General features: G+C 39.8%; 2 protein-coding genes across 5 annotated transcripts in view; both read left to right on the forward strand.

Moving 5' to 3' along the window:
* The first annotated feature begins 596 nt into the window (after positions 1-596).
* arfip1 (ADP ribosylation factor interacting protein 1) lies at positions 597-18,076 on the forward strand. 3 transcript variants are annotated; one of them, XM_023333670.1, is made up of 10 exons: positions 597-858; positions 3,060-3,406; positions 9,033-9,131; positions 9,475-9,583; positions 10,531-10,632; positions 12,480-12,592; positions 13,145-13,366; positions 14,429-14,586; positions 14,745-14,919; positions 16,319-18,076. In XM_023333670.1, exons 2-10 carry the CDS (start codon positions 3,062-3,064, stop codon positions 16,472-16,474), a joined length of 1,479 nt encoding a protein of 492 aa, XP_023189438.1. In that variant the 5' UTR covers positions 597-858; positions 3,060-3,061; the 3' UTR covers positions 16,475-18,076. The 3 variants fall into 3 exon arrangements, with proteins under 3 accessions (XP_023189438.1, XP_023189439.1, XP_023189441.1); XM_023333671.1 differs by lacking the exon at positions 10,531-10,632; XM_023333673.1 differs by lacking the exon at positions 3,060-3,406.
* A 2,202-nt stretch (positions 18,077-20,278) lies between these two features.
* fhdc1 (FH2 domain containing 1) overlaps positions 20,279-26,159 on the forward strand; it is a 33,889-nt gene continuing 28,008 nt past the window's right edge. Inside the window, exon 1 of one of the 2 annotated variants that reach the window (XM_023333064.1) lies at positions 20,279-20,442. The gene's annotated coding sequence lies outside the window, so the exon portion shown is untranslated. Of the gene's footprint in view, positions 20,443-24,606; positions 24,713-26,159 lie in introns of those variants that run through there. The other variant, XM_023333065.1, reaches the window with a different exon arrangement.

Below are 26,159 nucleotides of genomic sequence, written 5' to 3' on the forward strand. Positions count from 1 at the left end.
TTGGCCTTTACAAGTCCGTTTTTCAACCTAATCACTATATTAAGTTCAGCAGCATGTGTCAGAACGGCCAAGTAAAAGTAAAGATTTAAATTCAATAGATCCACAAGTAGGATTGAAAATCAATGCTAACTGAGCTTGAGTATTTTTGCAAAGTAAATCTGTAACAATTTCAAACTCCACATGTGCTTCACTGATAGAAAGCTGATCTAAAGGACATGTAACTGTAATGATTTAAAGCATGCTTTAAAAGTATGCAATTAAAACCATGCGTCTTTTATTTTCCAGTTAACAATTATCCCCTACTTTGTGTTAGTCTCCTTGCACATACACTAAATAAAATACATTCAAGTTTGTGGTAGCAACATAACACAATACGAGCAAAGGTGAGGCTGTACAGTACTGTAGTGCTTGTAGAATATCAAACTCAGTAAAAATAATCAGGTTTAAAATATTTATGCTCCAGGTTTGAGGATGCCTTAATATTTAATAAAGTTGTTTTTGTTGGGGTTTTTTTGGCGATGAATCCTAAAATTTAGAGTTGCCAAACTGCAAAGAGCATCTTACATCAACAGGGGGCGCCCGCGTACTCCAAAGCTTTTGTTCTGATAATAATAGCTTTGTGGGCCTGCACTGGTATTGGAGTCTTTCCGGGGTCTAGACATCACTTCTGCCTTGCTTGAGTGTTAGGAACCACTGATGTCCAGGTAGTAGTTTATCCGCAGAGTTTGCACCAACAGTCTGCGCAACAACTTTCAAGAGAACCTCTGGTTTTGGCGGAGAGGCAGCGCTTAAAGGTTTCAGAGAACTACTGCGACGGCTAGCAGTTCGCAGCTAATAGTTAGCCGCATCCGCAGAGAGGTAACGTCTCCAACTTTATAGCATTTGTCATTCCCCTGCTGGGCTTTGTATGCGTTCCAATCAAAACTATGTTTCAGTTTTTAGCCAACTAACATGCTTTAGTAGACATTTTCCTTGAGTTTGTCGTCTGCTGTTTAGCTGCATTACCCCAGGCTAGGAGCGTCAACGTCTGCTAGTCAGACGTTCACCTTAATTCAGATGTGTGGGCATGAGTGTTTTACTCTGAAACGTTTCTTATATTAGTCTATTGCTTTTAAAATATTTTGTCTGGTTTATTTGAGGCGATCACTTGAGCCAAAACGGGACGATTCTGGATTGAAGTAGTACTAATAGTACTTTTTGATACCTTCGTCACGTGACTGTGCTGCAACAGGCGATCCACCCAACCTTGCCAACTATTGAGTCTCTTCCGGGGTGTGAGGCTGTTACACAGAGGAACAAATACTATGTGCTTCTATTTGTCAATTGTAATTTAAATATACGGGGTGATGGGTTGCTAAAATACCTTTGTGTGTGCAAAGGTTTACAGAGAAGTATTCTAAATGGACTGTGTTGTAGATTGCATTTCACAAATGTTAATATTTATGCAGAGTTTGCAGATTTAAGGGGAGGGGGCAATAAAATAAAGGTACAGATTTGAAGATAAGGCAGCTGACATTGGATTTCTGTATGGTCACAGTTGATGAGACCTGCTGTAACAGAAGGTAATTGCTTTGAGCATATCTACTCTACATGGAGGCTCAGCTGGCCTTGTTGGCTACAATTATCTTTTTGGTGGTGTTCACACAAGAAAGTTATTGAATATTGAACAAATAAAATCAGAAGAGTATGGTGTGCATTTGTTTTTAGCCCCATCTAAGTAAATTTACAGAACTACATTCCACTGTAAACTGAGGCCAATTGGGTGGAGAGAGTCTGTGAACAGAAGTTTTCAGTCTAACCACAGATTATTGTCGATTTGAGAAAGAGCTGGGCCCCGAAAAAAGCCTGGGAGCTCCGCTAACTTAATACTGGTAATTTAAGTTACCGTACATAATTTTATGCACAAACCTATTTTGTTTAACTGTAAACTGATGGAATTTGATAGCATATGGAACTTTGTAGAATTATTTTAAATAAAAGTTATCTTTGGTTACACTGTCATATAATTTAAACAGAATCTCTCGTCTGATTAGAAAAATGGTTTCTTAATCGAAAATTGTTTAACCCTAAAAATTGGAATTGGATTGCTGGACACTGAAAGATTTGCATCTGTCCTGCAGATCGCTAACTCGTTAAGGTGTGTGTGCGCGTGTGTGACAGCAGGGAAACGCATTAAGCATGCAGGACAGCGAGTCCTGAGAACCTCTGGTTACATTAAGGACAGACTCTCCCACCTGAGCTGCAGCTCAGCTTCTATGAATAATGCTTTTGTTACTGGGCCTGTTGACACCTGAAGACAATTTTTTCATTGGGTTTCTTTTGGGGTGTCAGAGTAAAATGGGTTGAATCCAAATGTTTTTCAGTTTTTTTTAATTCAGGACTTTAAAGCAAAGTGTCATTTTTGTTTCTCTTTTCTGTATTTGTAACATAAAACGTGGAAACATCGAAGGGTTAGGAATACTTTGTAAAAGCACCTTTTCTCGCTACTCAACGGTATTGCTAACGAAGATGTAGCGCTCCAATATTAATGTGCATCTGTCCCAATATTGAAAAATAATTTTCATGGCGTGTCATCAGTGTCGATGTGCCAAATTTATTTTATGTTCTATTTAGAATTCCTGTTTGCACTTGCAGAACCACTTGAAAGGTTTGTTGCAGTTTGTTTTTGCATATTTCACCAAGCAACCTAAAGTTTTTCTCAGTTTTTAAAAAAATGTGTTTTACATTGGCTGTTATCCTCCTAATTGCACTGACTGAACAAATTAAAGTTGCTCTTACATGTTTGACTAAGCTTGTGTATTTGAATTAGCTGTACTGGTGCAAAGGTATCAAATAAAATTGTATTTGGGTACATTTTGTATGTTTAAAAAAAGAAACATTTTAAGTCAATTCATCTGTTTTTCCTGTATCTGATCGGCTTCAGCCGATACTAAACCTCAGATATCTTGGTCGGTATTGAAAGTGAAAAAAAGGGGATCCCTTTGCCAACTGGTGTTCTATCGTACGTTTGCAGTGCAGCATGTGGACGCCTTCATCCTGTCCTGTGTGTCTTGTTTCAGGGATGTCTGAAGTTAGTCTTGAGGCTGAGTCGGGGAAGACCTCAGCAGAGGACCCTCAGAGGGATTGTGAGGAGGCTGATGAAACAGAGGAGAGTTTGAGTGAGGATGTGCCTCCAGAGGTAGCACCCAGTAGCAGGGGAGGAGAGGACAAAGCTGACGTACTGTATGAGATTGATATTAACAGTGATGAAGAAACCGCAGAGTCACACAGTAAGGATGCTCAGGTGCAGGACGAGGGTCCTCTGTCAGGAACTGTGGCGTCCAGCAGGGTGGGCAGCGGGGCTAAACTCCAGGCTGAATCGGCCAGAACACCAAAGGGAAACGGAGATTCTCTCTCAGAAACAAAGGTGATATTTATTTACATTCATTATTGAAAATCGAGCCTTTCTGGCACTTCCTCTCTGCGCTGCAGCCTGTCGCGTTTTATTTCTTGGTTTCCAGTAATGGTGGTGGGCTCTTCCTGTTAAATCCATTTATTCAGTTGCACGTGATTGTGCTTCTTTTTTAGAAATGAATTATTACGGTGCTTTTGTTGCATATTCTGTCTTTGCTTTAGTCTGAAGTTGTGTGTTGGATTTAAGATGCTTTACTGGAGCTTTTGGAAGGAACCTGCTGATGTTGGTTGTGGGCTTGGTGGCATTCTTCCCAACTGGCAGGCTGTTGCTCAGTGATGCGCTTCATGCATTTCTGCATAGAAGATCAAGTGTGCAGATTTTTTCTGTCTCATTGCAAACTAATTTAACTCTGAATATGCATTTTATTGTGTTACAAAGTGTTATACTTTAATAATTTCACCTTGCAGCAAGTAATTATTTCTTTGCAGGTTTTTGCAGTGAATATTATAAATCCTTTAGTTTGGTTGCCTGATGTCACTTCAGGGTTGCTGTGCTAATTGCATTGATGGTTTCCAAAGATGCACCAATAAGGCTTTTACTGACTGATTTAGATTTTTAATTTTTTTTATTTTTTGACCTTCCAAATTAGATTATCGACAAATGAAGGATTAAAAATGTGCTGCAGGTTCATAGATAAAGTGGTTTTTAATTCTTTAATAAACAAAGTACATATCCCAAATACTTTTTTTTCATTTTAGTTATTACACTTAAAAGTGCATCAACATAAATGATGTTGGTTTATGTTTATAGACTGAATATTTTTGGAAGCTCTTAGTTTTGCTGCATTTATTGAACATCAGAACATCTGCACAGATCACAGCAGATCATGGGTCAATTTACAGATTCATTTATTTGTGGTTGTTCCGTTGTATTGCAGTCCCATTCAGCACATTCTTCAGTCAAGAGGCAATATATGAGCATTTCCTTATTTGCTGACGTAGCAGGCTGGACAATGGGATTGTTGTTTCCACCAGTCACTCCCTCACCAGTCTGGCTCGTCTCCAGGGCAGCAAGCTGTAGGGATTCAAACTACATCCTGTCACTTTACATGGCTCAGTTGATTGGAGCCTCTTTACCATTGTGTGTGTGCGTGTGCGCTGTCTCCAGTGTGTTTGACTCTTGAGGCATCATAATTGGTTGAAGTTCAGGTCCCATCCTTTAAAAGGTTGCCATATAAAACAAGGCATATATACCTAAGTATCTACAATAATCAATAAATCAATTAATCGCATGGTAAATTAAAACAAACTCAACAATTTCCTTTAGAATGATTTATCGTTCATGTTCTCTTTTTTAAATTTTTTTCTCTTTCTACCAAAAACTGTATGATAAAAGGATAAAAGTCTTCAGTTTGGTACTTTGGTCTCAACCAGCCTTTTTTTTTTGAAGGACAATTCTGTGTACAGACTTCATAATTCATTTTATTTGTTGTTTTGTTTATTTATTTTGGAGATTTAAACCATCTTCCAGTTCCAGTGTTAAATGTTCATTAGAATTCAAAGTTTATTGATCTTTTAGAATGTGTTCTTGTGTTATTATTTTGTCATTACTATTGTATTTCGTAACAATGGTCTCAAAACAGCAATATTATCGTTTATCGCAATAACTTCTGGAACAATTTATCGTCCAGCAAAATTGATCGTGACCAGCCTGCATGTGTAGTTTTGGTAGATCTCTAATGAAAAATAAAGTTTACGAACTACTTTACAAAACTTTAGTTACCTTTGTTTGTTCGTCTTAACGCCCCTGAATCAGATAAAGTGGAGCATCAGACTGGAAGCAGTCCGATGTGCAGCATGCAGTCAGACAGGTAGAGCCAGGCCTGTGTGTGCTGCCTGCATGCTGGTGTCCCATAGCCTTTCATTATGTATGGCTCTGTCACATAATACAACAGTCAACACACTTTGACACATATGCTAAAATCAGCTCCTTGCTCATTACTTTCCTTTTTTTAATGAAAAAAAGGAAAGTAACATCATTATGTTTTTAAATTGTTGCAACAAAGAGACGCATTCCACTCAGATATTAAAGCAAATTTTATATCATTATTTGAAAATTGAGTGAGAATCATAAAGGTCATATAGGGCTGCTGTGACTAGTCAACAAAACCAACATTAGTTTTACTCGGCACCTAATTCTGTAAACTTTATTTTTTGTTTTGTTTTCTTTATTTTTAACTTCAAAAAGTTGAAGATGTTTTTCATCAAACTTGATTTGTGTGTGTGTGAAAGAGAGCAAAGCACCTGGGTGCATTCTGCACCAGCGTGTGTGTGTGTATGTGTGTTTGTGTGCCTGCCTCCACTGGTTGGCTGGTTCCATCTGAGCTACATTTCAAAAGGAAGAAAATAATATTTTGTACATATTTTTTTTTTAATGTCATCAAAATCATTTAAAATATGTAAGCAAATATTTGCATTTTAAAGTGAATTTTGTTAAATGTAAGACATGTCAGTTCTATCATAACAAATCAAATTTGTTATGACGTTTACCATATTACGTCATTTATTGTCATTTTATTATAAAAAATGACATTATTATCATTTATCTAGAAATAAACAAGTTAGCTTTCAGAATGTCTAATAGGAAAAAAAAAATGAAACGCCAAAGGAAAAATCATGTTAGCACCATTCTCCTATAAACAGTTATATGGTTCGTAAATTCATTTGATTAGTCTGGTTTAAACCTAAATCCATCTATTTTCTAACACCCCTGTGGGGTCAGGAGGGGTGCTGGTGTCTATCTCCAGCTAACGTTCCGGGCGAGAGGCAAGGTCAACCTGGACAGGTCGCCAGTCTGTCGCAGGGCAACACAGAGACAGACAGGACAAACAACCACATATACACTCACACCTAGGGAGAATTTAGAGAGACCAATTAACCTGACAGTCATGGAGTACCCAGAGAGAACCCACGCATGCACAGGGAGAACATGCAAACTCCATTCAGATAGACCCCAGGCCGGGAATCGAACCCAGGACCTTCTTGCTGCAAGGCAACAGCTCTACCCACTGATCCACTGTGCAGCCCCTGGTTTAAACATGATTAGTTTCTTTACTTATTTATTTCTTTACAGTTAAGTACTTGAAAGCTGATTGCTGTAGGGTGTTATTCATTCAAACTTGAATGATTAACACTACTTTTTGCATAAACACAGACAGGAGTCTCCCTCACAGTTTACTGTGCAGGTTCAAAACGATCTGGCCTCCAGCGTCGTCTCTGTAGCTGCTGTCGTCTGTTCAGCTGCTCATGAATGACTGTTGTGCTGCAACGAAACCTTGGATCACCCAAATACTCCAAAGTACTTTAAACATGTAAATTACCTGTTCAAGCAACGATAAGTTCAAATTCACAAAAAAAATCGTCCAATGTAAATATTGATTTAAACACATTATTACATCAAAAATAGGCCTGGTGGGAACAGACCTACATGAATTATTTAGGGCTGAATTATGCGTCTGTCTCAGCTCCCAATATTTGATCAAATCGAAGTTTATTTATTTACCTTTTATCCTGTACTGTTGATCACTTTTTATTTCATTCATGTATATTATATTCTCTGTCTTTAACTTTTTGTTTGGTTACTCATCAGTTAATTTGTCAAATAAACTGTTGGTAGGATCATAAATTGTAATTTTTTAAAAATCAAATAAAAGCAGTGTTTTACAAATATTTTAGTGGATTAGTATGAACAAAACTTCCAAAATGAAACACTTGGTTTACAAGACCAGGATCCTGTTACCCAATGATCTGGCAGCTATTTGAATTATTTACACACTGCATGAAAGATCTTATTCAGCGTTTCCTGACAGTCTAAACTGTTCATAAATACTGTTTTAGCCGTTTGAAGCTGCAACTTTCACAGTTAAACCTCATGGAGTTGCTTCAGAGCGTCATGCTGATTAGGTCAGTGTCCCAGTTTCCAGCTCCACACTGATTAGGTTGTAAAATTAAACCGAGCCCCGAGTCTATAACTAGCGTATGTAAAGTGTGTGTAGCCACACCCTGTGGCTCTCCAGGGAGGCAGCTCACAGATGTTTCAGAACAGTCTTTATTTTCAGACTATACGTCTTCACATTGAGGTTCCAGCTGTAGAAATGGGATCTGCTTTCTAAGTTAACAGTCAATAGTAGCTTTTAGACTTTAGGAACTTTTTGTAGTTCTCTCTTATTGTTAGACACAGTTCCTCTTCTGTTTGTGTGCGTCACACAAACAGCGCCATTCGAACGTGCTGAAAAACTTTTCTAGGCTTTTATTGTTTTTAGCGGTTTACCCCATTTTGAAAAGTATGTGAAGTTTATTTCATCTCCCTTTCACAGGATTTTTTTTGTTTTTTAAATCAACCTTTAATTAGAATGACAGAAACTGTAATACAATAGTCAATCTAAGATGACTGACTTGGTGGTAAGGCCTTGAATACACCCATAATGCCTGTACACCTGATGTTAGCTGTGCAAAAGGAAAACGCGTCGTTCTCTCTGCATGTTGCATCGCGTTGTCTGGTAATCAGCCAGTATGTGTGCTGCAAAATACGGTAGTGCTGATAACTGACGCAGACTTTGGCTGGACTAGAGCTGGATGTCCTGGTCAACATTTAACATGATCATGAAAATCTTTCAACCTGCTGGTTGATTTAAAGAAAGTTCCAGCTTGAGATGATACATTTTTCAGCGCCTTGGAAATTTTTTTTTTGGTTTAAAAAATAGATTTTGTTGTATTTTTCTGCAGTTGAAGCTGCATGTCTTTAAGGTCAGATTTTGAGAGGGCATAGTTGCCATTTGTCCTGTCGGTAAACCCTCCCACCAGAGCCGTGTGTCTCTGCAGCTCCTCCAGAGTCGGCATGGACCTGCGATTTAAACATTTTTTTTTCTAAAGTTTGAAATCCATTTTGACAACTTAACCCTGTTTAATAAGGGTGCACTGATAAAGCTGCTCCGAATGTAATTAATTTTGGTGATTTGTGATCGGCCGATACTTGCATCTGAAGCTGATCTTAAACCTCGATCTTAAATCAGCCTCTGTCCTCTGCTCTTCTGTGAGAGGCCTGATTGTCAGACCGGCCCACCAGGTCACGTCTGCACATTTGCAGTTAATAGTCACTCCATTGGTTACTCAGCAATATTCTTGCTATATTTAGCAACATTTGAGACCAAAACATCGGAATCGGAAGGTCGGGCTTTTTAAATATCGGTAATCGCCGATCGGCCAGAAAACTGCAATCTGTGCACCCTTTCTGTTTGACCTCTACAACAATATAGTCAACACACAATTTTTTGAATTTGTCTTCCTTCTCAGATGGCGGTCATCTTTTTGTTTGTTGACTAAAGAAGCAACAACTTTCTTTTTAGGTTTGTGGCTGCAACTTGTCAAAAAGTGAAAATCCAGCTGTTGTGAATACTTTTGCCATGTAATGTATAATATTCAGATGATTGTTCACTGGGAAGTTGCCCATTTGTTTAGATTTTGGCCAATATTGCGGTGGTGTCCAGAAGGTGGCAGAACACAGTTGTGTTGGTTGGAGAGCTCTTCGACTTCTCTGTCTTCTGCTCCAGTAACGGCTCCATTTCTCCTCCTGGTTCCAGGAGAGCACAATGGCTGATTGTCACCGAGGCTCAGCCGCTGAGATCCCCGTCACCAGCAATGGAGACCTGGATCAGAGTCCAGACAAGGTGTTCCTCAGGGTAGGCCTCTGGGCGCAGTCTTTGGCATCTTCACTCTCTCCTCAGTCTCGTTATTTCTTAACAGTCGAACTTTACCTAAAACCTTTAGTACAGCAAGTCTCTGCTAAATATTCTCACCATCCTAAAATAATGGTCATTTTGTAGTTGAGTAATTTATTTATTTTTTGGCCTAAAACATCTTTTGGAAAGAAAGAGATAGCGATTTTATATATATATATTTTTTTTATTAATTTATTTTTTGCAAAAATCACCTTTTGCATTAATTGACTTAGGCCATCATTTTAGGAAGGTGACCACATGTGAGCTTCCACTTCCACTGTGAACAGAAGTCTCATTTCCACAGGATTCCCACTCCGCTCCTCCAGGGAGCGTGAAGGTCTCGGACTCTTCTGTCTCTGCCAGCAGCTTCGTCTCACCACCAGAGGGCGTCATAGAATCAGGACCACACATAGGTAAACAATTACCCCCCCCCCCCCCCCCCCCCCCCCCACACCCCCTGTTTTCCCCTTCTTTTTGTTTTTCTGTTCAACAACTGTTAAGTTTTGTGTAGCAGGAGTCTGCTAGTCAGACTTTTTATTTTTCGTCCTTTTTGATTATATGAACATGTTATGTTTACAATCTGTAAGCCAATTTCAATAAGCAATTAGTTGCAGGATAAAACAAAATGAACTTAATCATTTCCATTCTGATGATATTTTTTTGAAGGGCTTTTTTTTAGAGACTTCACAATCCATTTCATTTCTGGTTTCAGTAGTGTGTTTATGTTCTTTTTATTTATTGTTTTTGATGTTTTTTATTTAGGCCGTCTAGTTCCAGTGTCAGGTGTTCTTTACAAAATTAGATTGTATTAATCTTTGAGAGAGCAAATTTCTATTTTTATGTCATTATCAGTATATTACTTGAAAATGGTCTCAAACAACAATATTATTGCGCATCGCAGTAATTACTGTGACAATTTATCGTCCCACAAAATTCATGATCATAACAGGCCTAACAATCTGCACGTGCCCCAGTTCTCCACCTTTGTTTTAATCTCTACTGAAAGGCCAAATTTGAATGTGAGGAAGAGGGCGCTGATTGGAATTGAATGAGTTTGCTCTGATCTCCTGGTTGTAACCCTCATATCCTTTTCATCGTCAGGTGCTTGTTAGAAATTCTAATAAAAGCCTCCCTGTAGAGCAGAGAGCTGTGACAGCCTGTTCACCTCAGTGTTGCCATGGTTATTTTCCACGTTGTTCTCCTCAGCAGTTCAGGAAGCCCTTTTGTACATTTGTGCACTCTTGTCTGCAGCGTAAACACTACTATAAAAAGGGGTCAACACTGATGGGGATATCCCCATTTATAATTTAATGGCAGGAAGTAAATCTACTGCTGAATCATAACTGTGAATGTTTCCCAGAGTCGGCAAGCCTGCCCTCTTCTCCTGTGAGTCCTGTAGCTCCCAGCTCGGCTGTCGCCAGCCGCCTGGCGCGCTCCTTCAGCGATAGTCAGGCGGACTCAGGTACCTGAAGCTACAGTGTTTCAATTAGACGATCATGAATCACAACTTAACGCATTTTAATCTTCTGCTTGTTTCTGCAGGCTGCGCTTCATTCATGACAAAACTCTTTCCCTTTTTTGCTTGTGGGCTCTCTAAATATTTCCTCTGCATCAGCACGTCTAGCTGAAATAATCTTAAGTTTCTTTACGGTGATTTAGATGCAAATCTTTCTGAAACAAATTTTAGAACCTTAACAAGCTCTGTCTGGGAGAAATTCCTTTTACATTTCCAACTTGTTGCCAGTTCCTGCTCGCAGTCTTTTATCCTTGCAGAAGGTGGCACAGAGTACTCTAAACGGAGCCTTACTCACATAATGGAGGAAGAGCAGATCAGACAAAGATCCAATCGTTTTATGGGAATGTTGGCAAATGTCTCTATCTTAGATCAGGATTTTCAAGCTCCAGTCCTCGAGGGCCTCCCTGGTCCAACACCTGGATCAGATGACTAAAGCTCTGCTCACATAGCAGGTCTTGATGCTGAGTTCCAATTTTCAATTAATGAATTGAGGCATTTATAGATTGATTTTTCCAAGTTATTCTGTATCAGAGCCAACTGTATCATCACAAGATCACTGTGGCGCTGGTCGCAAATGATGTCAAACTGCCAGATTTAGAACATCGCACCACCGCCATTTTAGTTTCAGACAAACAAGAGCAGTAAGCTGTGTTTTGGGGGGTTGGGTCTGATTGGTTGATTTAGGTTATTGATATGTCCAATTTAATGCCCACCAATAGCTGCTTGCCAAAAGCAAATAAACTCAAGATGAACTATTTTATTTGACAGCCAGCTGATGTAGTGACAGTGTGAGCTGCTCGTCACCATGGCGACCCACAGGTTTTTCAGAATTGTAAAAATGAACTCAAAGAATTGATGAATTGATATTTTTACCTACACCAACTGCCCAGCAGGAACGTGGTGAGTTGGTGCTAGTGAGGGCCAGCTACCCCACTGTTCATAGACGGAGCATAAAACCTGCCTTCCAGCCAAGGCTGCCTTCTTTCCGCTCACTTTGATTCTTCTGCATTTCAGCCCCAGTTTAACTGCGATGGTTCTGTGTGGAGCTTCTGGACGTCCTCATCGTCAAACTTTACACACTCTTCAGCTCTCGCCATTCTGTTTGTGTTTCGCTTGTTCAAACCTCTGGGCAACAGTTACATCAATGCTGCATGATTTTCAGAATATATCTCATTATATTGTCAGTCATAGTAAACCCACATTTATTTGCCGCTCCTGATTATTTTGGCTCACTTCACTGCTACTAACATTCTGAGTGAAAAACATTGACTAAAAATTCAGACCATAAGCGTCTCAATGTGCTTGTAATGTCTGTATGTTTAACTGGTCTGGTTTAACAGAGGGAAATACTCGTAATCACCTACACAGTGACCTGGTTCACTAAAAATCTAACGGTACATCAATCAGCTTACTATATATATATATATATATATATATATATATATATATATATATATATATATATATATATATATATACATCTGCTGTTTTATTGAATTTTCACTTGATTGTTTTTCTGCATTCTCGGTTGTCTTTCCATTTCCTCTTTAGTTTGTTAATGTCTATAAAAACATCTCTAATCCTCTCTTCAGCTCTGAAAAGGCTCGTGATTTTAATTAGATTATTCTTAATTTCTTCACCATTATTTCTGAGCTTTGTCCTTTTTTAGTGCTGACAATCAGAAAAAAACCTGTTTTAAGAAGTATAGACGTCGCCTTCTATCTATAGAGTTTTTCTTTCTCCTTTTAATATTGATAACTGAGTCACTAAATGAATGACATTTAACTATCCAGGCACAATGAAAACTCCACCGGGCAGCGGAGCGGTGGTCCTGTCGGACGACTTGAAGAACCCCGCCATGGAAAAACTTGACCTAGTCAGAAAGTGGAGCATCAACACGTATAAAGTAAATCTCTCTGCGCTTCCTTTCTTATTCTGTCCATCTCCTCCTTCTCTCCTTGTCCCTCCTATTTATCTTCTGTCACTTTATTACAGTAGCAGTGTTTCCATTAACCATGTAACTGCAAATAAATTTAATAGATACATGGCAGTTTTAAAAAAAACAAACTTTTTTTTTTTCGCCGCTCCTGATGACAGCCAGCTGATGTAGTGACAGTGTGAGCTGCTCGTCACCATGGCGACCCACAGGTTTTTCAGAATTGTAAAAATGAACTCAAAGAATTGATGAATTGATATTTTTACCTACATCAACTGCCAACTAAAAAGGTTTTGCGGCAATCAGGATTACGAGTGATTACCTGTGGATGTGGTGGTTTTTCAGCTGTGTCAAAATGGATGTATTTCACAAATGTGTAATGGAGGGGTTTGGACAATGTACAGCTGACTCCATCAGAGTTCTAACAGCGCCACAGTTCATAAAAAAGTTGTGTGTGTCATTCCAAGCGTAGGCTCCTCTCAGTGCGAGTGTTTGTGATCATAACTCTGCTGTCCTCTGCAGTGCACCCGGCAGATCTTGTCGGAGAAGCTGGGCCGCGGCTCCAAGACCGTGGACCTGGAGCTGGAGGCGCAGATCGAGCTGCTCCGCGAAAACAAGAGAAAGTACCAGAATGTGATCAAGCTGGCTCAGGCGCTGGCCAGTCAGCTGTCCCAAATAATGCAGACTCAGAAGCTGCTGGGCGACGCCTTCGCCGACCTCAGCCTCAAGTCACCTGAGCTCCATGTGAGTCAGACTTTAAGCTTCAGTGTGAGCGGTTGACCTGGCTGGATTCATCTACAGGAGGCTCTGAGGAGCACAACAAACTGGAGGAAGCCCTGTTCATGATTAGTCAACAAATTCTTCTTTCAATCAGTAAATCTAAATAACTGATTTATATGTTTTATCAGCCATATTTGCCATTTACTGCATAACAAAAATGTAAACAGAGACATGTTAAAATTGATAATGGCCTCAAGCCTTAAACGCAGGGTTGTCACGGTGAGGCAAGATTTCTAAGTAGACAGTTTGAATATTTATATTTTTTGAAATACAAAATATATTTAAATACACAATATGAATCCAAAATATAAAATAATGATAAAAGGATGCTCAAAGTAATGTATTTTAGTCAGAAATTCAACCATTCAGCTCAGTGAGCAATAATCTAATGTTAACAGTTCTGCATTTCCTGGATGACAGTTTGTTCATGGCAGTGGCTTTAGCAGGCAATCATTTTGTATTCAAACTTATGATTAATATAAAAGGAATTAAACGTCCACATTTCTAAAGAAGTATTTTTTTCAAAGACATTACATGAATGATCAGGAGTTCCTGAAACACTAGAAAGCACTTTACACCAACAACAGGTCAGAAACCTGTAATATATTTGTTGTTGAGCTCACATGTCTATTTATTCAATAATTTAACATCAAAAAAAACTTCAAAAAGGTTTTTGAATTGAATGTTTTTGACTAATTGCGATCCATTAATTACAAACCCTTCAAGTCGATTACAAAATTTTAACAGAGTCCCACCATTAGCAATTATATTTTGTGTTTAGAAATGGGTGAATAAATAAAATCTGCTGCTTAACCAAAGAATTGAAGGAGTTGCTTAGTAAAAAATTCACTGACAAATCAGACGTCTTTTGTGCATTTGAGCTGGAATTTTTCTTTTATTATTATTTTGAGAGAGAAGGAAACCCATCAACAAATAGCAAGCAGATTGTTTTTGCATTAAGGTCTAACTAGTTTTAACGTCTTTGTTTGCTTGAACGGTTTTGTTATTTTCCACATGTTTTTTCAGGAGGAGTTTGGTTACAACGCCGACACACAGAGGCTTCTGTCCAAAAATGGAGAGACTTTGCTGGCCGCCATCAACTTCTTCATCTCTAGTGTGGACACACTTGTAGACAAAACAATCGAAGACACCATGATTAATATCAAACAGTATGAGGCTGCTAGGTAATTCCTGTGTGAGAGCGATCTGGTTCCACCTCCAGTTCTGCTCTAGTGTTTCATGGAGTCTGGTCAGAACACATTCTGAGCCGTTTGTTCCTACATAAAATGTAAACGTGTACTTTAATCGATCTGATGCGAGTTCTTTATTTAAACATGCGCAGGGTCGAGTACGACGCGTATCGTACGGATTTGGAGGAGCTGAACCTCGGACCGCGTGACGGAAACACCGTGCTGAAGATCGAGCAATCCCAGCAGCAATTCCAGATCCACCGCGAGAAGTTTGAAAGGATGCGGAACGATGTCTCTGTGAAGCTGAAGTTCCTGGAGGAGAACAAGGTTGGCTTCTGGCTCTTGCTGCTGTGGTGATCTACAGAGGCACACGTTTGTTGGCTCTCCTGTTGGATATGTGTTGAAACCCTGGAAGTAATTAATTTTTCTTATTGCTCTACTGTAATCTCTCACTGAAAAATCAAACCTTTTAAGATGAGTCAATTAGTTCAGTGGCAAAAACAATCCGTCATTCAAGATAATTAACAAGATGGCTCAATCTGGTGTGTGTGTGTGCGTTTTTTCCCCGTTTTTTTTACAACCTCCCCTTCCTCCATTTCCCAGGAGCACAACATTTTACATTCTTTTTTTTTTTTTTACATATATATTTCTGTCTTGACCCATATGATTTTAGGAATGCACCAATAAATTTGCCAGCTGATAAATCTGCCCTGATTTCATTAATTTTGAGAAATCAGCAGTTGGCCGATGCTTTCACATGAAACCATTTTTGATCCAACAATCTTATCTTCCTCCACAAAAGTCTGAAAATCAGTGGCTGTCCTCTATTTGTTCTGCAGTGAAAGAGAGATGCGGAGGAAGAGGCGATTTTTAAATGGGTTTATTTCGCAAAACAGCACAGACACATTCTTTCACATCACACGAGTCACATGATCATCAACCGGATGTTGGTACTGATGCAAACCGCAAAGACGAAGTGCAGGACAGTTTATAATGACTTCTGGCATGAACAGACTTATTCAAGTGAGATTGTGTTTCTTGTTTAATGGAAACACCGCAATTGCAAATTGGTTTTTGCACACATTTGTCATGGAAACGCAGCCATAAAACTGTAGTTGCTTCACCCCTATATTTTATGTATCGTTTATCTGTTGAAAGGCCAAATGAAATGTTAATTGAGTTAACTACTAGAGTGCAATTTAACAGTGTCTCTAAAGAGACAGACAGCTTCATTGGTCCCTCACCATAGTAGTCATCCTTGTCCACCATTTATCCCTGGTTTTAGACTCATCCTAGTCTCAGCTGACAACAGCACACAGCAAAATGGACTTTGGAGACTTTTTTTTGTCTTTCTACCATCCATCTTACTGGAAACCTAAAATAAGTACCTGTGTCGGAAACCAGACGTCCTGAGTAATTGAGTTCCGGGAAACTCTCATCAACTCAAAAACCAGTCTGCAAATTTAAATGATGATTCAGTTTTGCTAAGTGATTATTAGTAGCATGATAATTGTGCCGCCAAATATATTTCTTCAAAACGAGCCTTTCCAGTCATGAGAATAAATGTTCTTGAATTAAGAGTTTCTTTTCTACACATCGTCAGTGTGAGATTATGCAGCCGCAATAAAATCAACTTCCACCCAAGAGGACCAACAAATCTGCCCGGGTTCTCAGTGTATGGATCAGTGTACTGAAGTGCATTCTTTGCTGTTTGTCCCTCCATTAGGTGAAAGTGTTGCATAACCAGCTCATCCTCTTCCACAATGCTATAGCTGCATACTACGCTGGGAACCAGCAGCAGCTGGAGCAGACTCTCAAGCAGTTCCACATCAAGTTGAAAATGCCTGGCGGGGAAAGTCCCTCCTGGCTGGAAGAGCACTAAACACTCCCGGCTGGCTGAGCTTGACCAAACCTTCCCACGGAAACTACAGAAACCTTCCTCCTGCTGTAACTGTTGCTGCTTTTCCAGCTTCTGAAATGAAATCTTCTAACAAAAGGAACAAACTCCTGAACTCCTTTTGTCTATTCTTCCTAAATCATTTCTGTCGTTCTTTCAAATCATAAGAGACGCACTTTTTCTACTGTTGGACAGATCTTGTTGAATGGGAGGTCCAGCAGTAAACACTTTATGAAACTCTAAATGGCCTTTTGTACTCCAGAATATGAATGTTCGTATTCCAGCACACCACACATGTTGGCGTTCCAGCGGCAGCTACTGGACAAGGACTGCTGTTAAATCTCACAACAATCTTGATTCTTTTCTTTCTTTTTTTTGTATCAGCTGACTGAAATGATCGCTTTACTACAGTTAAAACAAAAGCTTTTTGTTGTCAGGACAAATTCCGTCTTGAATTCTGTAATTTGGTTTTTATTTTCACTATCAAGCTGCGACTTTGGGGAGTGCGCTTTATTTGTAATGTGGTTAACATTTAGCTGAGACAGTGTGTGTGCTTTGTCCTCTGCTGCTGTGTGTAAGGCCTCAAATGTCTGCCGGTCAACACCTCCAGCATTGATTGATCAAAAAACCAAAGTTTACAAAATCAAGTTTTGGTTTCCCACAGGACTTCTCGCTAGGCAGACCTGGATCAGCCTCTTCTATGGGATTGCTAGCTAACTTTGAGCTGCTTTAAACTCCCAGCTCCTGACTGCTAACTCATGTCGAACAAAGCAAGTTAAATGAGATGTGCATCTCCCCCCTTTTTTTATCTCTCGCAAAACCAAAGCATTTCCAAAAAAGCTCTAATCATTTAGTCAACATCACGCTCTGCTTTTAGCTCGTCTATCTTCAGGACATAAAACTGAATAGATGAGAGATTCTCTTATATTCCAGAAGATGAAGGACTAGCCTTATGTCACTTTAATGTGCCTTCAATCTCTTCTCCTGCTCTTTACACACTCCTGCTTCTGGCCTCCAGACCAAGGACCAAACAGTCACAGCACACAGAGATGGAAACATCCAGCACAATAACTCCAGTAACTTTATGAATTAGTTTTCAAAACATCTTGCACATATGCACAATTATGCATTTAGGACTACACAAAAAAAACGTTTAAGGCCTGTGTGAACCAAAATCCAATTAACTTGATACATTTTTGCCTGTAAAGACCAGCATCTGCGGCTGCTACCAGTTTACGTCATTGGGGCTATTTAAAGTGTATTTAAAAAGAAAAAAAAAAACCATTTGTCTTCATGTCGTGTATTTTTCCTATGGCCCACTAACGGTTTAAGGGTGTGAATCTAGATTCTGTTATTTTCTTGAAAGAAATATATATATTTGTAATCTATATTTTAATGCTGGATTGACCAATGCAGCCTGTCAGTTTATTTTTCTTGAAGGTCTCCAGAATAACATTCTAGTACCTGTGTATGTACTAGGGGATAATCACGTTTTGTAATAATGTTACGTTAACAAATGCTGAGATGAAAAGATTTGGAATGTTGTGCAACCTCTTTGGGGAAAATAAAACTTTCTCTTTCTGTATCCGTGTTCAGAGTTTGACTTTTAATTTGGGGCTTGCAGCAGCAAACTGAAATGCAATCGGTAGCAAAAAAGGAATTCTGAATTGTGTAATTCAGGTTTTCGGTCGATATGAAATGGAGTGCTACAGCACCTTACAAAGCTGTCTACCTCCTGAACTTTTATGTGCTTTCTAGAGATATTTTGTGCATATTTTAAAAGGGGAAGGAAACTGAGTGGTTAACATTTTTACAAATATAAATTTGAAAAGTGTGGCATACTTGTTTTTTTCCCCCCCAGAGACCCCCTGTGTCAATATTTTGTACCTTTCTATCTTTCAAGTTTACTCTTATTTACTAATTGGCGTAATCGAGTATGAGGCACTTGATGGTCCATGCCATACTTTTTTGATTTCAGCCATAAATAACTTTTTTTTAATAAACACATTCTTTTTTGTTTACCTCCCAGTTCTGCACTGCTTTATATAAACTCCCAGTGAAGTCCCATGGGAGTGTGTGGTAATGTCACATAATTTGAAAAAAAGACAAAAAAAAAACCAAACTTCAAAGCGTAGGAATATCTTTGCAGGGCATCGTGTGTGAGAAAAGAAACAAACAATATCCCTGACTGCTGCAGACTTGCTCTATGAGGATTTACAATGGCAATTTTTCAAGTAACCTGTCCCTTCCTGTATTTTGTTAACCGTCTTCCTACAGACACCAGCGGCTCATTGTAAATGGTCTGTTGACACACTCGCTCACAATGGCCAAGAGTGTGGAGCTTTTTCACTGGAAATTGTCTGAGTTTACTTAAATCCAGGTGCTCTCTCTCCCCACATGCACACACACCCACCCCCACACCCACTCGCACACCATGCTTCCACAAACCCACCACACCCACAGCCACACATTTGACAGGATCTGGATAATCCTTGAGGAAAGCTTCGACAATGTTGATCGTAGCGTCAGCGACATGTTTCATCTAGAAGTGGATTGTGAGTTCAGACGTGGCCTGTTGGAACGCCGCTCCGTCTGGAGCAAACGGTTTTCCAGGGAACAAAAGGAGAGAAATGACTGGGACTGGAAATGTACTCGTAGTCAAATGAGTAAAGGTAAACTGTCTTTGTGTACCCAAGATTTTAATGGAGCTTAGTTACATTAAGGTCATTCTAAACTTTCATTCATAAAATTTTGAAAGAAAAGCAAATGATGTCCATTTTATTTTGCAGTCTAGTGTTGCCTTGAACAGTGACCTCCACTCTGGTAAATAAGTGCAGTGAGCCCTCACACTACTTTCTTTTATATTGCAGAGGCATAACCTTAAAATGAAAAATTGTAGAAAAATCATACCTGTAATTTGAGTACATTTATGCGGCGGGACAAAAACACCACATTTAGAACAACTTTTTTTTTTCAACAAAAAGTTAAACTAAAGCAGTCTTCTCATGCCACACTTCAAAATGGGAAAGACAAGAGGACAGATCACTGCTGCTGCTTCCAACTAAACAAAATGCAGGAAATCATATCATTTCTGGGACACTGGCCAGCGCTCCCAGACATGTAGAGATGACCAGGACAGGAAAGATTTTAGTGTGGCACAGATAAGGAGAGTTAAAAAAAAGAATGAATGAAAAATATTCCAAAGAATTTAACTTCTATATAAATTATGGATTTTCTTAATTATTGAGTCATTTTCTTCTTGACTGGAGAAAATGACTGTTGTATGAACTGAATTGGATTTTCTGAGGGAGACAGACAATCAAATTCAGTTGCTACAGTACTACAGTTTTGGGATGAAATAAAATTCAGTGCAGTCATGAACAAAGCACATAAAATAGCCTCCCTGTTCTTCATGTATAAAGGTAATACAAAAGAAGGAAAACTGACATTTAAGTTTGATGTTGTTTTTTTATCCGGTGTCTGTGTGTCTTTCTAATGCTACTCTGCCCATCTTGGCCCATATCAGAAACCAGCGGTAGGAACAAACCATTCATCGCCCCAATTATCAGGACATTTGTGTCGGAGCTCATGTAAACGTCTGACCGGAACTCCACCAGCTCACCTGAGGCACCAGATTTGTTATCGACACCGGAGGTCACACGCTGTCGCGGGCGCGATCGATCGACAGAGGTGGAAAGTGCACGTGAACGCGCCTGTTCCACCTGGCCCAATCACGTTGCGAGAAAGCTCAGAACACCGCCACGGTCTGCCGCCTCTGCTGCGCAGTCCGTCTGCGCTGCGGCTCGGCCAGGATCCCAGCGGATGCTCACCTGAGCTCCACATCTATCTGACAACCAGACGCATTTCTCCTTCGGAAAGCTGCCTGCTTCTAACTCCAAAAAGGCGTCGGAGCGGAGTACGAGTCCCGACGGAGCTCTCTCCAATTCTGTCCGGTAAGTGAGGCGGGACAGGACCGCCGCATCATGCTGTGCGTGGACGTGCGCGTCTGGAATGAAACTCTGTCGCGGAAAAGTCACCGTATCGTGACAGCACATCTAAGACCCGGGGCAGTTTATTTCTGAACACCTGTTTGTTTGTTTGTTTGTTGAAAGCGACATATTATTATGTGTCCTGCATTGCAGTCCAGATCCAAAAAATGACATCATTCCTGCTGTAACCTTGATTCTGGTGTTTTAAGCCCGTCCACCACTTATACAGAGAACAAAGATTCACCTGATGTGTTTATTTCAGGCAGAAGTGTACTTATATGCAGAACATCAGGTTCTGTTAAAATCTCACTTTGGATAATAACGTGCTGTAGCAACAGGGGCTGTAAACTGTAATGAACAAATCTGAATGAAAACATTGTACTTGTATTACAACTGTTCAGATATCGTTTTAATGATATGACATCCTTTATGCAGGAAGTTCCCTGTTTATTACTACAGGAAACCTCTCAGTGTGGTTTCAAGTCTTCCTGTATCTAACCTAGTGAATGTTTTTTTAGAAGAAAAAAAAAATCAATCAAGCGTGAATTTTATGAATATATCATAACGTTTCCTACTTTATCGCTCCACAGAAATGCAGCTGAAGTTATCTGCTGAAAATATGGGTTACAAGTTGGGATAAACTAAGGTCAAAGTTCACTTCCAGCTACTGTGTTTTACAGATTTAAAATCTTAGAGTTTTTTGTTTTTTTGGGTTGCAAAAATCACACTTTTTGTTTTACATTTTGTCACATTACAACCAAACAATCTAATGTATACTCATACAACTGACAAACCTGAAGTGGTGCCCGATTGTGAAGTGGAAGGAACATTTTTGATTGCTTTAAATTTATTTTTCAATTAAAAATCAGAAGAAATTGACACACATTTATATTCATCCCAACTTCACTCTAATACACATAAATAATGTCCAGTGAAGCCGATTGCATTCAGCAGTTATTTAACCACAAAGTAAGAATCCACTTGTGTGTAATTTCATCTGGTAACTATGGTGATGGTAGGATCATGCTGTGGTGCTTTTCCTCTGCAGACAGGAGACCTGGCCAGAGTTAATATGCATTCAGACCCTCTCAGACAATACTTGGTACATCCAACTTTTGCTGCTGTCAGCCGTCTTGTCTCCACCAGTTTTACACATTCACTTTTGCAGTGACTGGAGCTCAGTCAGACTTCATGGAGAGTGAGTTTAAATCTTATCCACAGTTTCTCCTCTGGATTTAAGCCTGAACTTTGACTGGGCCGTTCTAACACATCAACATCCTTTGCTCTAAGCCATTTCATTGTAGTTCTGAGTAGGATTTCTGGTTGTTGTCCTGCTTGTAGGTGAACCTCCGTCCTGTCTTAAGTTTTTTCATCCTCTATCAGCTTTATTTAGTTCTTCATACAGCTTCCCATCAACTCTGACCATGTCCCTTATGTAGAAAACTCTATGATGCATGATGCTCCCACTACAAGGTTTTGCTTATTAGATTGTACAAGCAATGTAGGCAGTTGGTTGCACCAAGTTTTATTCAGGGGTGTCAGAGTCGTTGAGAAAAAAACAACAACTTTTCCCCCAGTTTGAGGTTACAATGTGACAAAATCTGACAAAGTTCAAGAGACCTGAATATTTTTACGACACACTGACACGTGGTAGGTTAGATGGCATGGTATCGCCTTGTTGCTAAGGCGCCACTAGCAAATCCTTCCTTTCTTTTCTCCATGTTTGGTTTTATAAACCTGCTCCTGTTCCCTTTTGTCCTATGCCTCACACCACAGCCGTCTTGGCTTTTTTTTCCCTACACTTTTATCCATGCATAAATGATTTACGCTCCGACACATTCAAGTGTTTGGAACCCATGTGTTTAAAAAAAACAACAAACAAGCAAATAAAAGTCAGTTGGGCTGTTAGCTGGGTTAGGTGAGAGAGGAGCATGGCGACACCCCCTCTGGTTGCTGTGGAGGCTGAGAGTAACACAGAAAACTCACTTCTCTGACGTCACAGCAAGGAGGACGCTGAGGGGACCTGATTTATCTTTGTGGGAGCAGTGAGCTGCTGGCAACTCGGCTGAACTGATCATTCTTTGTTGCCTTTAAAAACGTAACCTTTCCTTCAAAGTCAAATTTCAGTTTGTGGTAATGGAAAGCAGGAAAGACAGAAAGACAGTGGAGGAAAAGATGAATGATCCTGTTTGATTTATTGCTCCAAAGTAAAAGATCAAAGTATCGACAAACACCAAACTAAATTGTGTTTTAGATCACGTCTTTTATACGCACGAGGCAAAAATCTTTCTCGTGGTCTCTGTGGAAGTTTGAAACGACTGGATCTGATTTTACTCAATCACTAACATTTGGTCATGACATTTGGAACGTCCCAGCTCAATGAGGCTTGCCAGGAGTTGCATACTCTGTAAACAACCCAGTAGGGAGTAAAGGCATGGCATCTTTGCCAGCAACAATATGTCTTATACATTCCTCTTGCTTCAACTTTAATTGGTCAATATTTGAAAGTGTGGCTAACACAAACTGAATGGCTTTGTTCACTTTCTCTGTTGCCAAACTACAACCATCTTCCCACAGCGTCCACGCCGAAAAGTGTTGTTAGCGTGACTTGTTAGCGCTTATAGACGGGCCTTTCAGGGACGATCAAGTCAAGTTTATTTAGCAACAGGGCAATTAAAACTGTTTTACATCATACAAGCATCAAACTGTCACCAATTATGGAACAAGCAATAAACATTACGTTTTGTAAGATGCCATCACCAAAACCATCAAGCACATACATATCAAATATGTTCATGAATGTTTCATTTAAAAGCAACTCTACACAAGTGGGTTTATAGAATTGTTTTAAAGGCACTAAGTGTTTCGGCTGTTTTGCAGTTTTCTGGAAGTTTGTTCCAGATTTGTGGTTCATACAAGCTGAATGCTGATTCTCTTCATCTGGTTCTAGTTCTGTGAATGCAGAGCAGAACCAGAACCAGAAGACCTGAGAGGGTCTGGAAGGTTGATACAACAACAGCAGCAGGTCTTTAATGCATTGTGGTGCTAAGCCGTTCAGTGGTTTATAAACTAACAGTATTTTAAAGTCTATTCTCTCAGTGGAAGGACATTAGAACTGGGTGATGTGCTCTGTCTTCCTGGTTTTAGTCAGAACTAAAGCAGCAGCGTTCTGGATCAGCTGCAGCTGGAGGATTGACTTTTTAGCCAGTAATCAATGCGACTAACCATAAACGCATGGATGAGTTTTTCTAGATCTTGTACACTAGTACTGGAAATGTTCTTCAGGGGATAGAAGGCCGACTCAGTGAGCATCTGATTCATTGGTGGATCTCTTAAGGAAGTCGGAGCAAATTGAACCAAAAGGTCTCTGTTAAAAACTCAATCTATGTTTTATTTATGAAGTTCTGTTTCCAATGTTTAGGAAGTGAGCTAAAAATGAGTTGAAAAGCAGCGAAAGTCCAAGGAAAATTCTTCCAAGACTTTCAGAAGGAATGATCATTTTGACCATTTTTAAAGACTATAAGACATTCTTACAAGTTGAATATTTTTAAGCGTACAATAGCCAGGGTCTGTGAGTGTGAGCCTCGTGCTTCTCAGGTGTTAAAGCACTCTTGGATAAACACTATTCCCCAGCGTCATATAAACATGTTTGCTTTCTGTGCTCGTTACCCTGCAGTTGTCTCCATAGCGACCTGAACAGCTGCTTTATTTGTCACTTTGTAGGTTTTGTCACCTCAACTTGTGTCTCATTCACCACTACCAGTTGTCAAAGCTGGTTTTCAGAACTCGTGTTGTTGTTGTGCTCATATTGTGTGATTAATCAGTGAGCTGCTGTGGCAGACTTGGCTCTGCAGCAGCACAGGGCTGTGAAACCAAGAGGCAGGTTTGCCTAAAGCTGCTGTTGACAGCAGGCTCGGATTGCTGAAGCAACAATTGGGCCCCAGAACCAGAGGAGGGGACAGACGGAGCGGTCTGCTGCAGGCCAGACACTGATCACCGCTCAACAAAAGATCAAAAACTGGAAGGATTGGAAGCTGTGCCTGTGATCTGCAGCTCCGCGGCCTGCGTGGCCGCCTCATTGTTACATGTCTGCAGTAGGTTTTGTTTTACATGGTTTACTTGTTCTTGTTGTATATTTCATTAGGTGATTCAGTGCTTGTTCGGTGATACCATGTGTGCTGTGCTTCTGGAACATGGCCTGTCAGGATACCTGCACCGCTGCCTCTGTGGCCAGGTGGGACTTTCCAGCACAGGCTGGATTTACTGTTTTGGGACAGATTGAATACTTTAATGTTCAGTGACCTCAGAGCACATCTGAACTAAACTTTCATTCATAGACACTAAACTGATGTATTAGTTGGTAAACTTGTAATTGAAGCTGATTTGGGCTCTAAGTACCTGAATCTGGACCCGACTGTCTGATGAGTTCTCTTTTGTACAATTTTGCAGTTGCATGTAGAACTATGCAGCCTGTTTGTCACAGTTCTACTTGTTTTTTATCTTTCAATCATTGATGGAAATTTGTGCCAATATCAATATCTGATATTAAGATTGCGGATATGGCCGATAACTGATATTTAGCAATATTGTATATATTATATGTATATTTCCCAACCAAAAACAAAAACACAACACAGTTGACTTCACCACCGCTTTTTTGCTTTAGTTAAACTCCCCACAATCCTTTGCTGCATTACTGTCACTGCCACATGACCAAATACCAATGACCAACTTCCTCTCCTCCCCTCCTGAAACTACGGTAACGGCAACAATATGAAAATAAACATCAGTTGTAGATATTGGCAAGTTTTTATTTATTAGCTGCTACTGATATGTGAAAAAATGACTAATATCAGCTGATACCAGTATCAGTGCTAGTGTATAACTATCTCTGCGGGGTCTCGTTGACAGATATCTGCCACCTCATATTTATATGCCAGGGGAAAAGGAAATCATGGATTCCTGATGAAAAGTTAGAAAAACTTTGAAGACTGTTTGTCTGTCTGTCTGTCTATCTTTCTGTGCATATCAAGGATATCAATCAGTTATCACAGCAATATTGCAGTAAATACACTTTTAAATAATAAATCCACAGCCTGTCAGTGGTCAGGAATGATAACGGTGAATTTAGGATTGATTGATTTTGTTTTACTCTACTTCCGTTTGTCACTTTTTATCTGTATGTGCGTGAATATAGACATACACAAACAGACTTTCAGCTCAGCTCTCCCTTTTATATGGCAGGAATATAAAACTCAAACTGACAGGTTGGGTTTATGCTTCACACGAGGAAGACGAGTGGAAAAGGAAAGACTCGTCGCATTTTGTTTCTGCATGTCTTTTTTCAAAAGTTTAAAGAGTTGGCAGAAGCAGACACTTCCTGATAGCTGGTCCTGTTCACATATAGACTATAGCACCAAATTACCTGCTGCTAACTTGCAGCATTTTAATGAGGGAGGTGTTTCTTCTACTGGCTGGGTCAGTTATTAGGAGGATTAGCTTGGATTCCTTGTTTGCTGGAGATTTGCGCCGCTTTTAGGGTTTGTTATGTGACGATGGGATGCAATGCCACGTTAAGTTGCAAGTCAGCTGACAGGCTGCAGGTGTGGTGGTTAGTCACAGAAGCCTGAGCTGAATCTGTGTGAAGATTGCTCACACAGTAATTGATGGAGCTGCAAACT

This window comes from Xiphophorus maculatus, chromosome 5 (assembly GCF_002775205.1).
Source record: "Xiphophorus maculatus strain JP 163 A chromosome 5, X_maculatus-5.0-male, whole genome shotgun sequence".
Classification (NCBI taxonomy): Eukaryota; Metazoa; Chordata; class Actinopteri; order Cyprinodontiformes; family Poeciliidae; genus Xiphophorus; species Xiphophorus maculatus.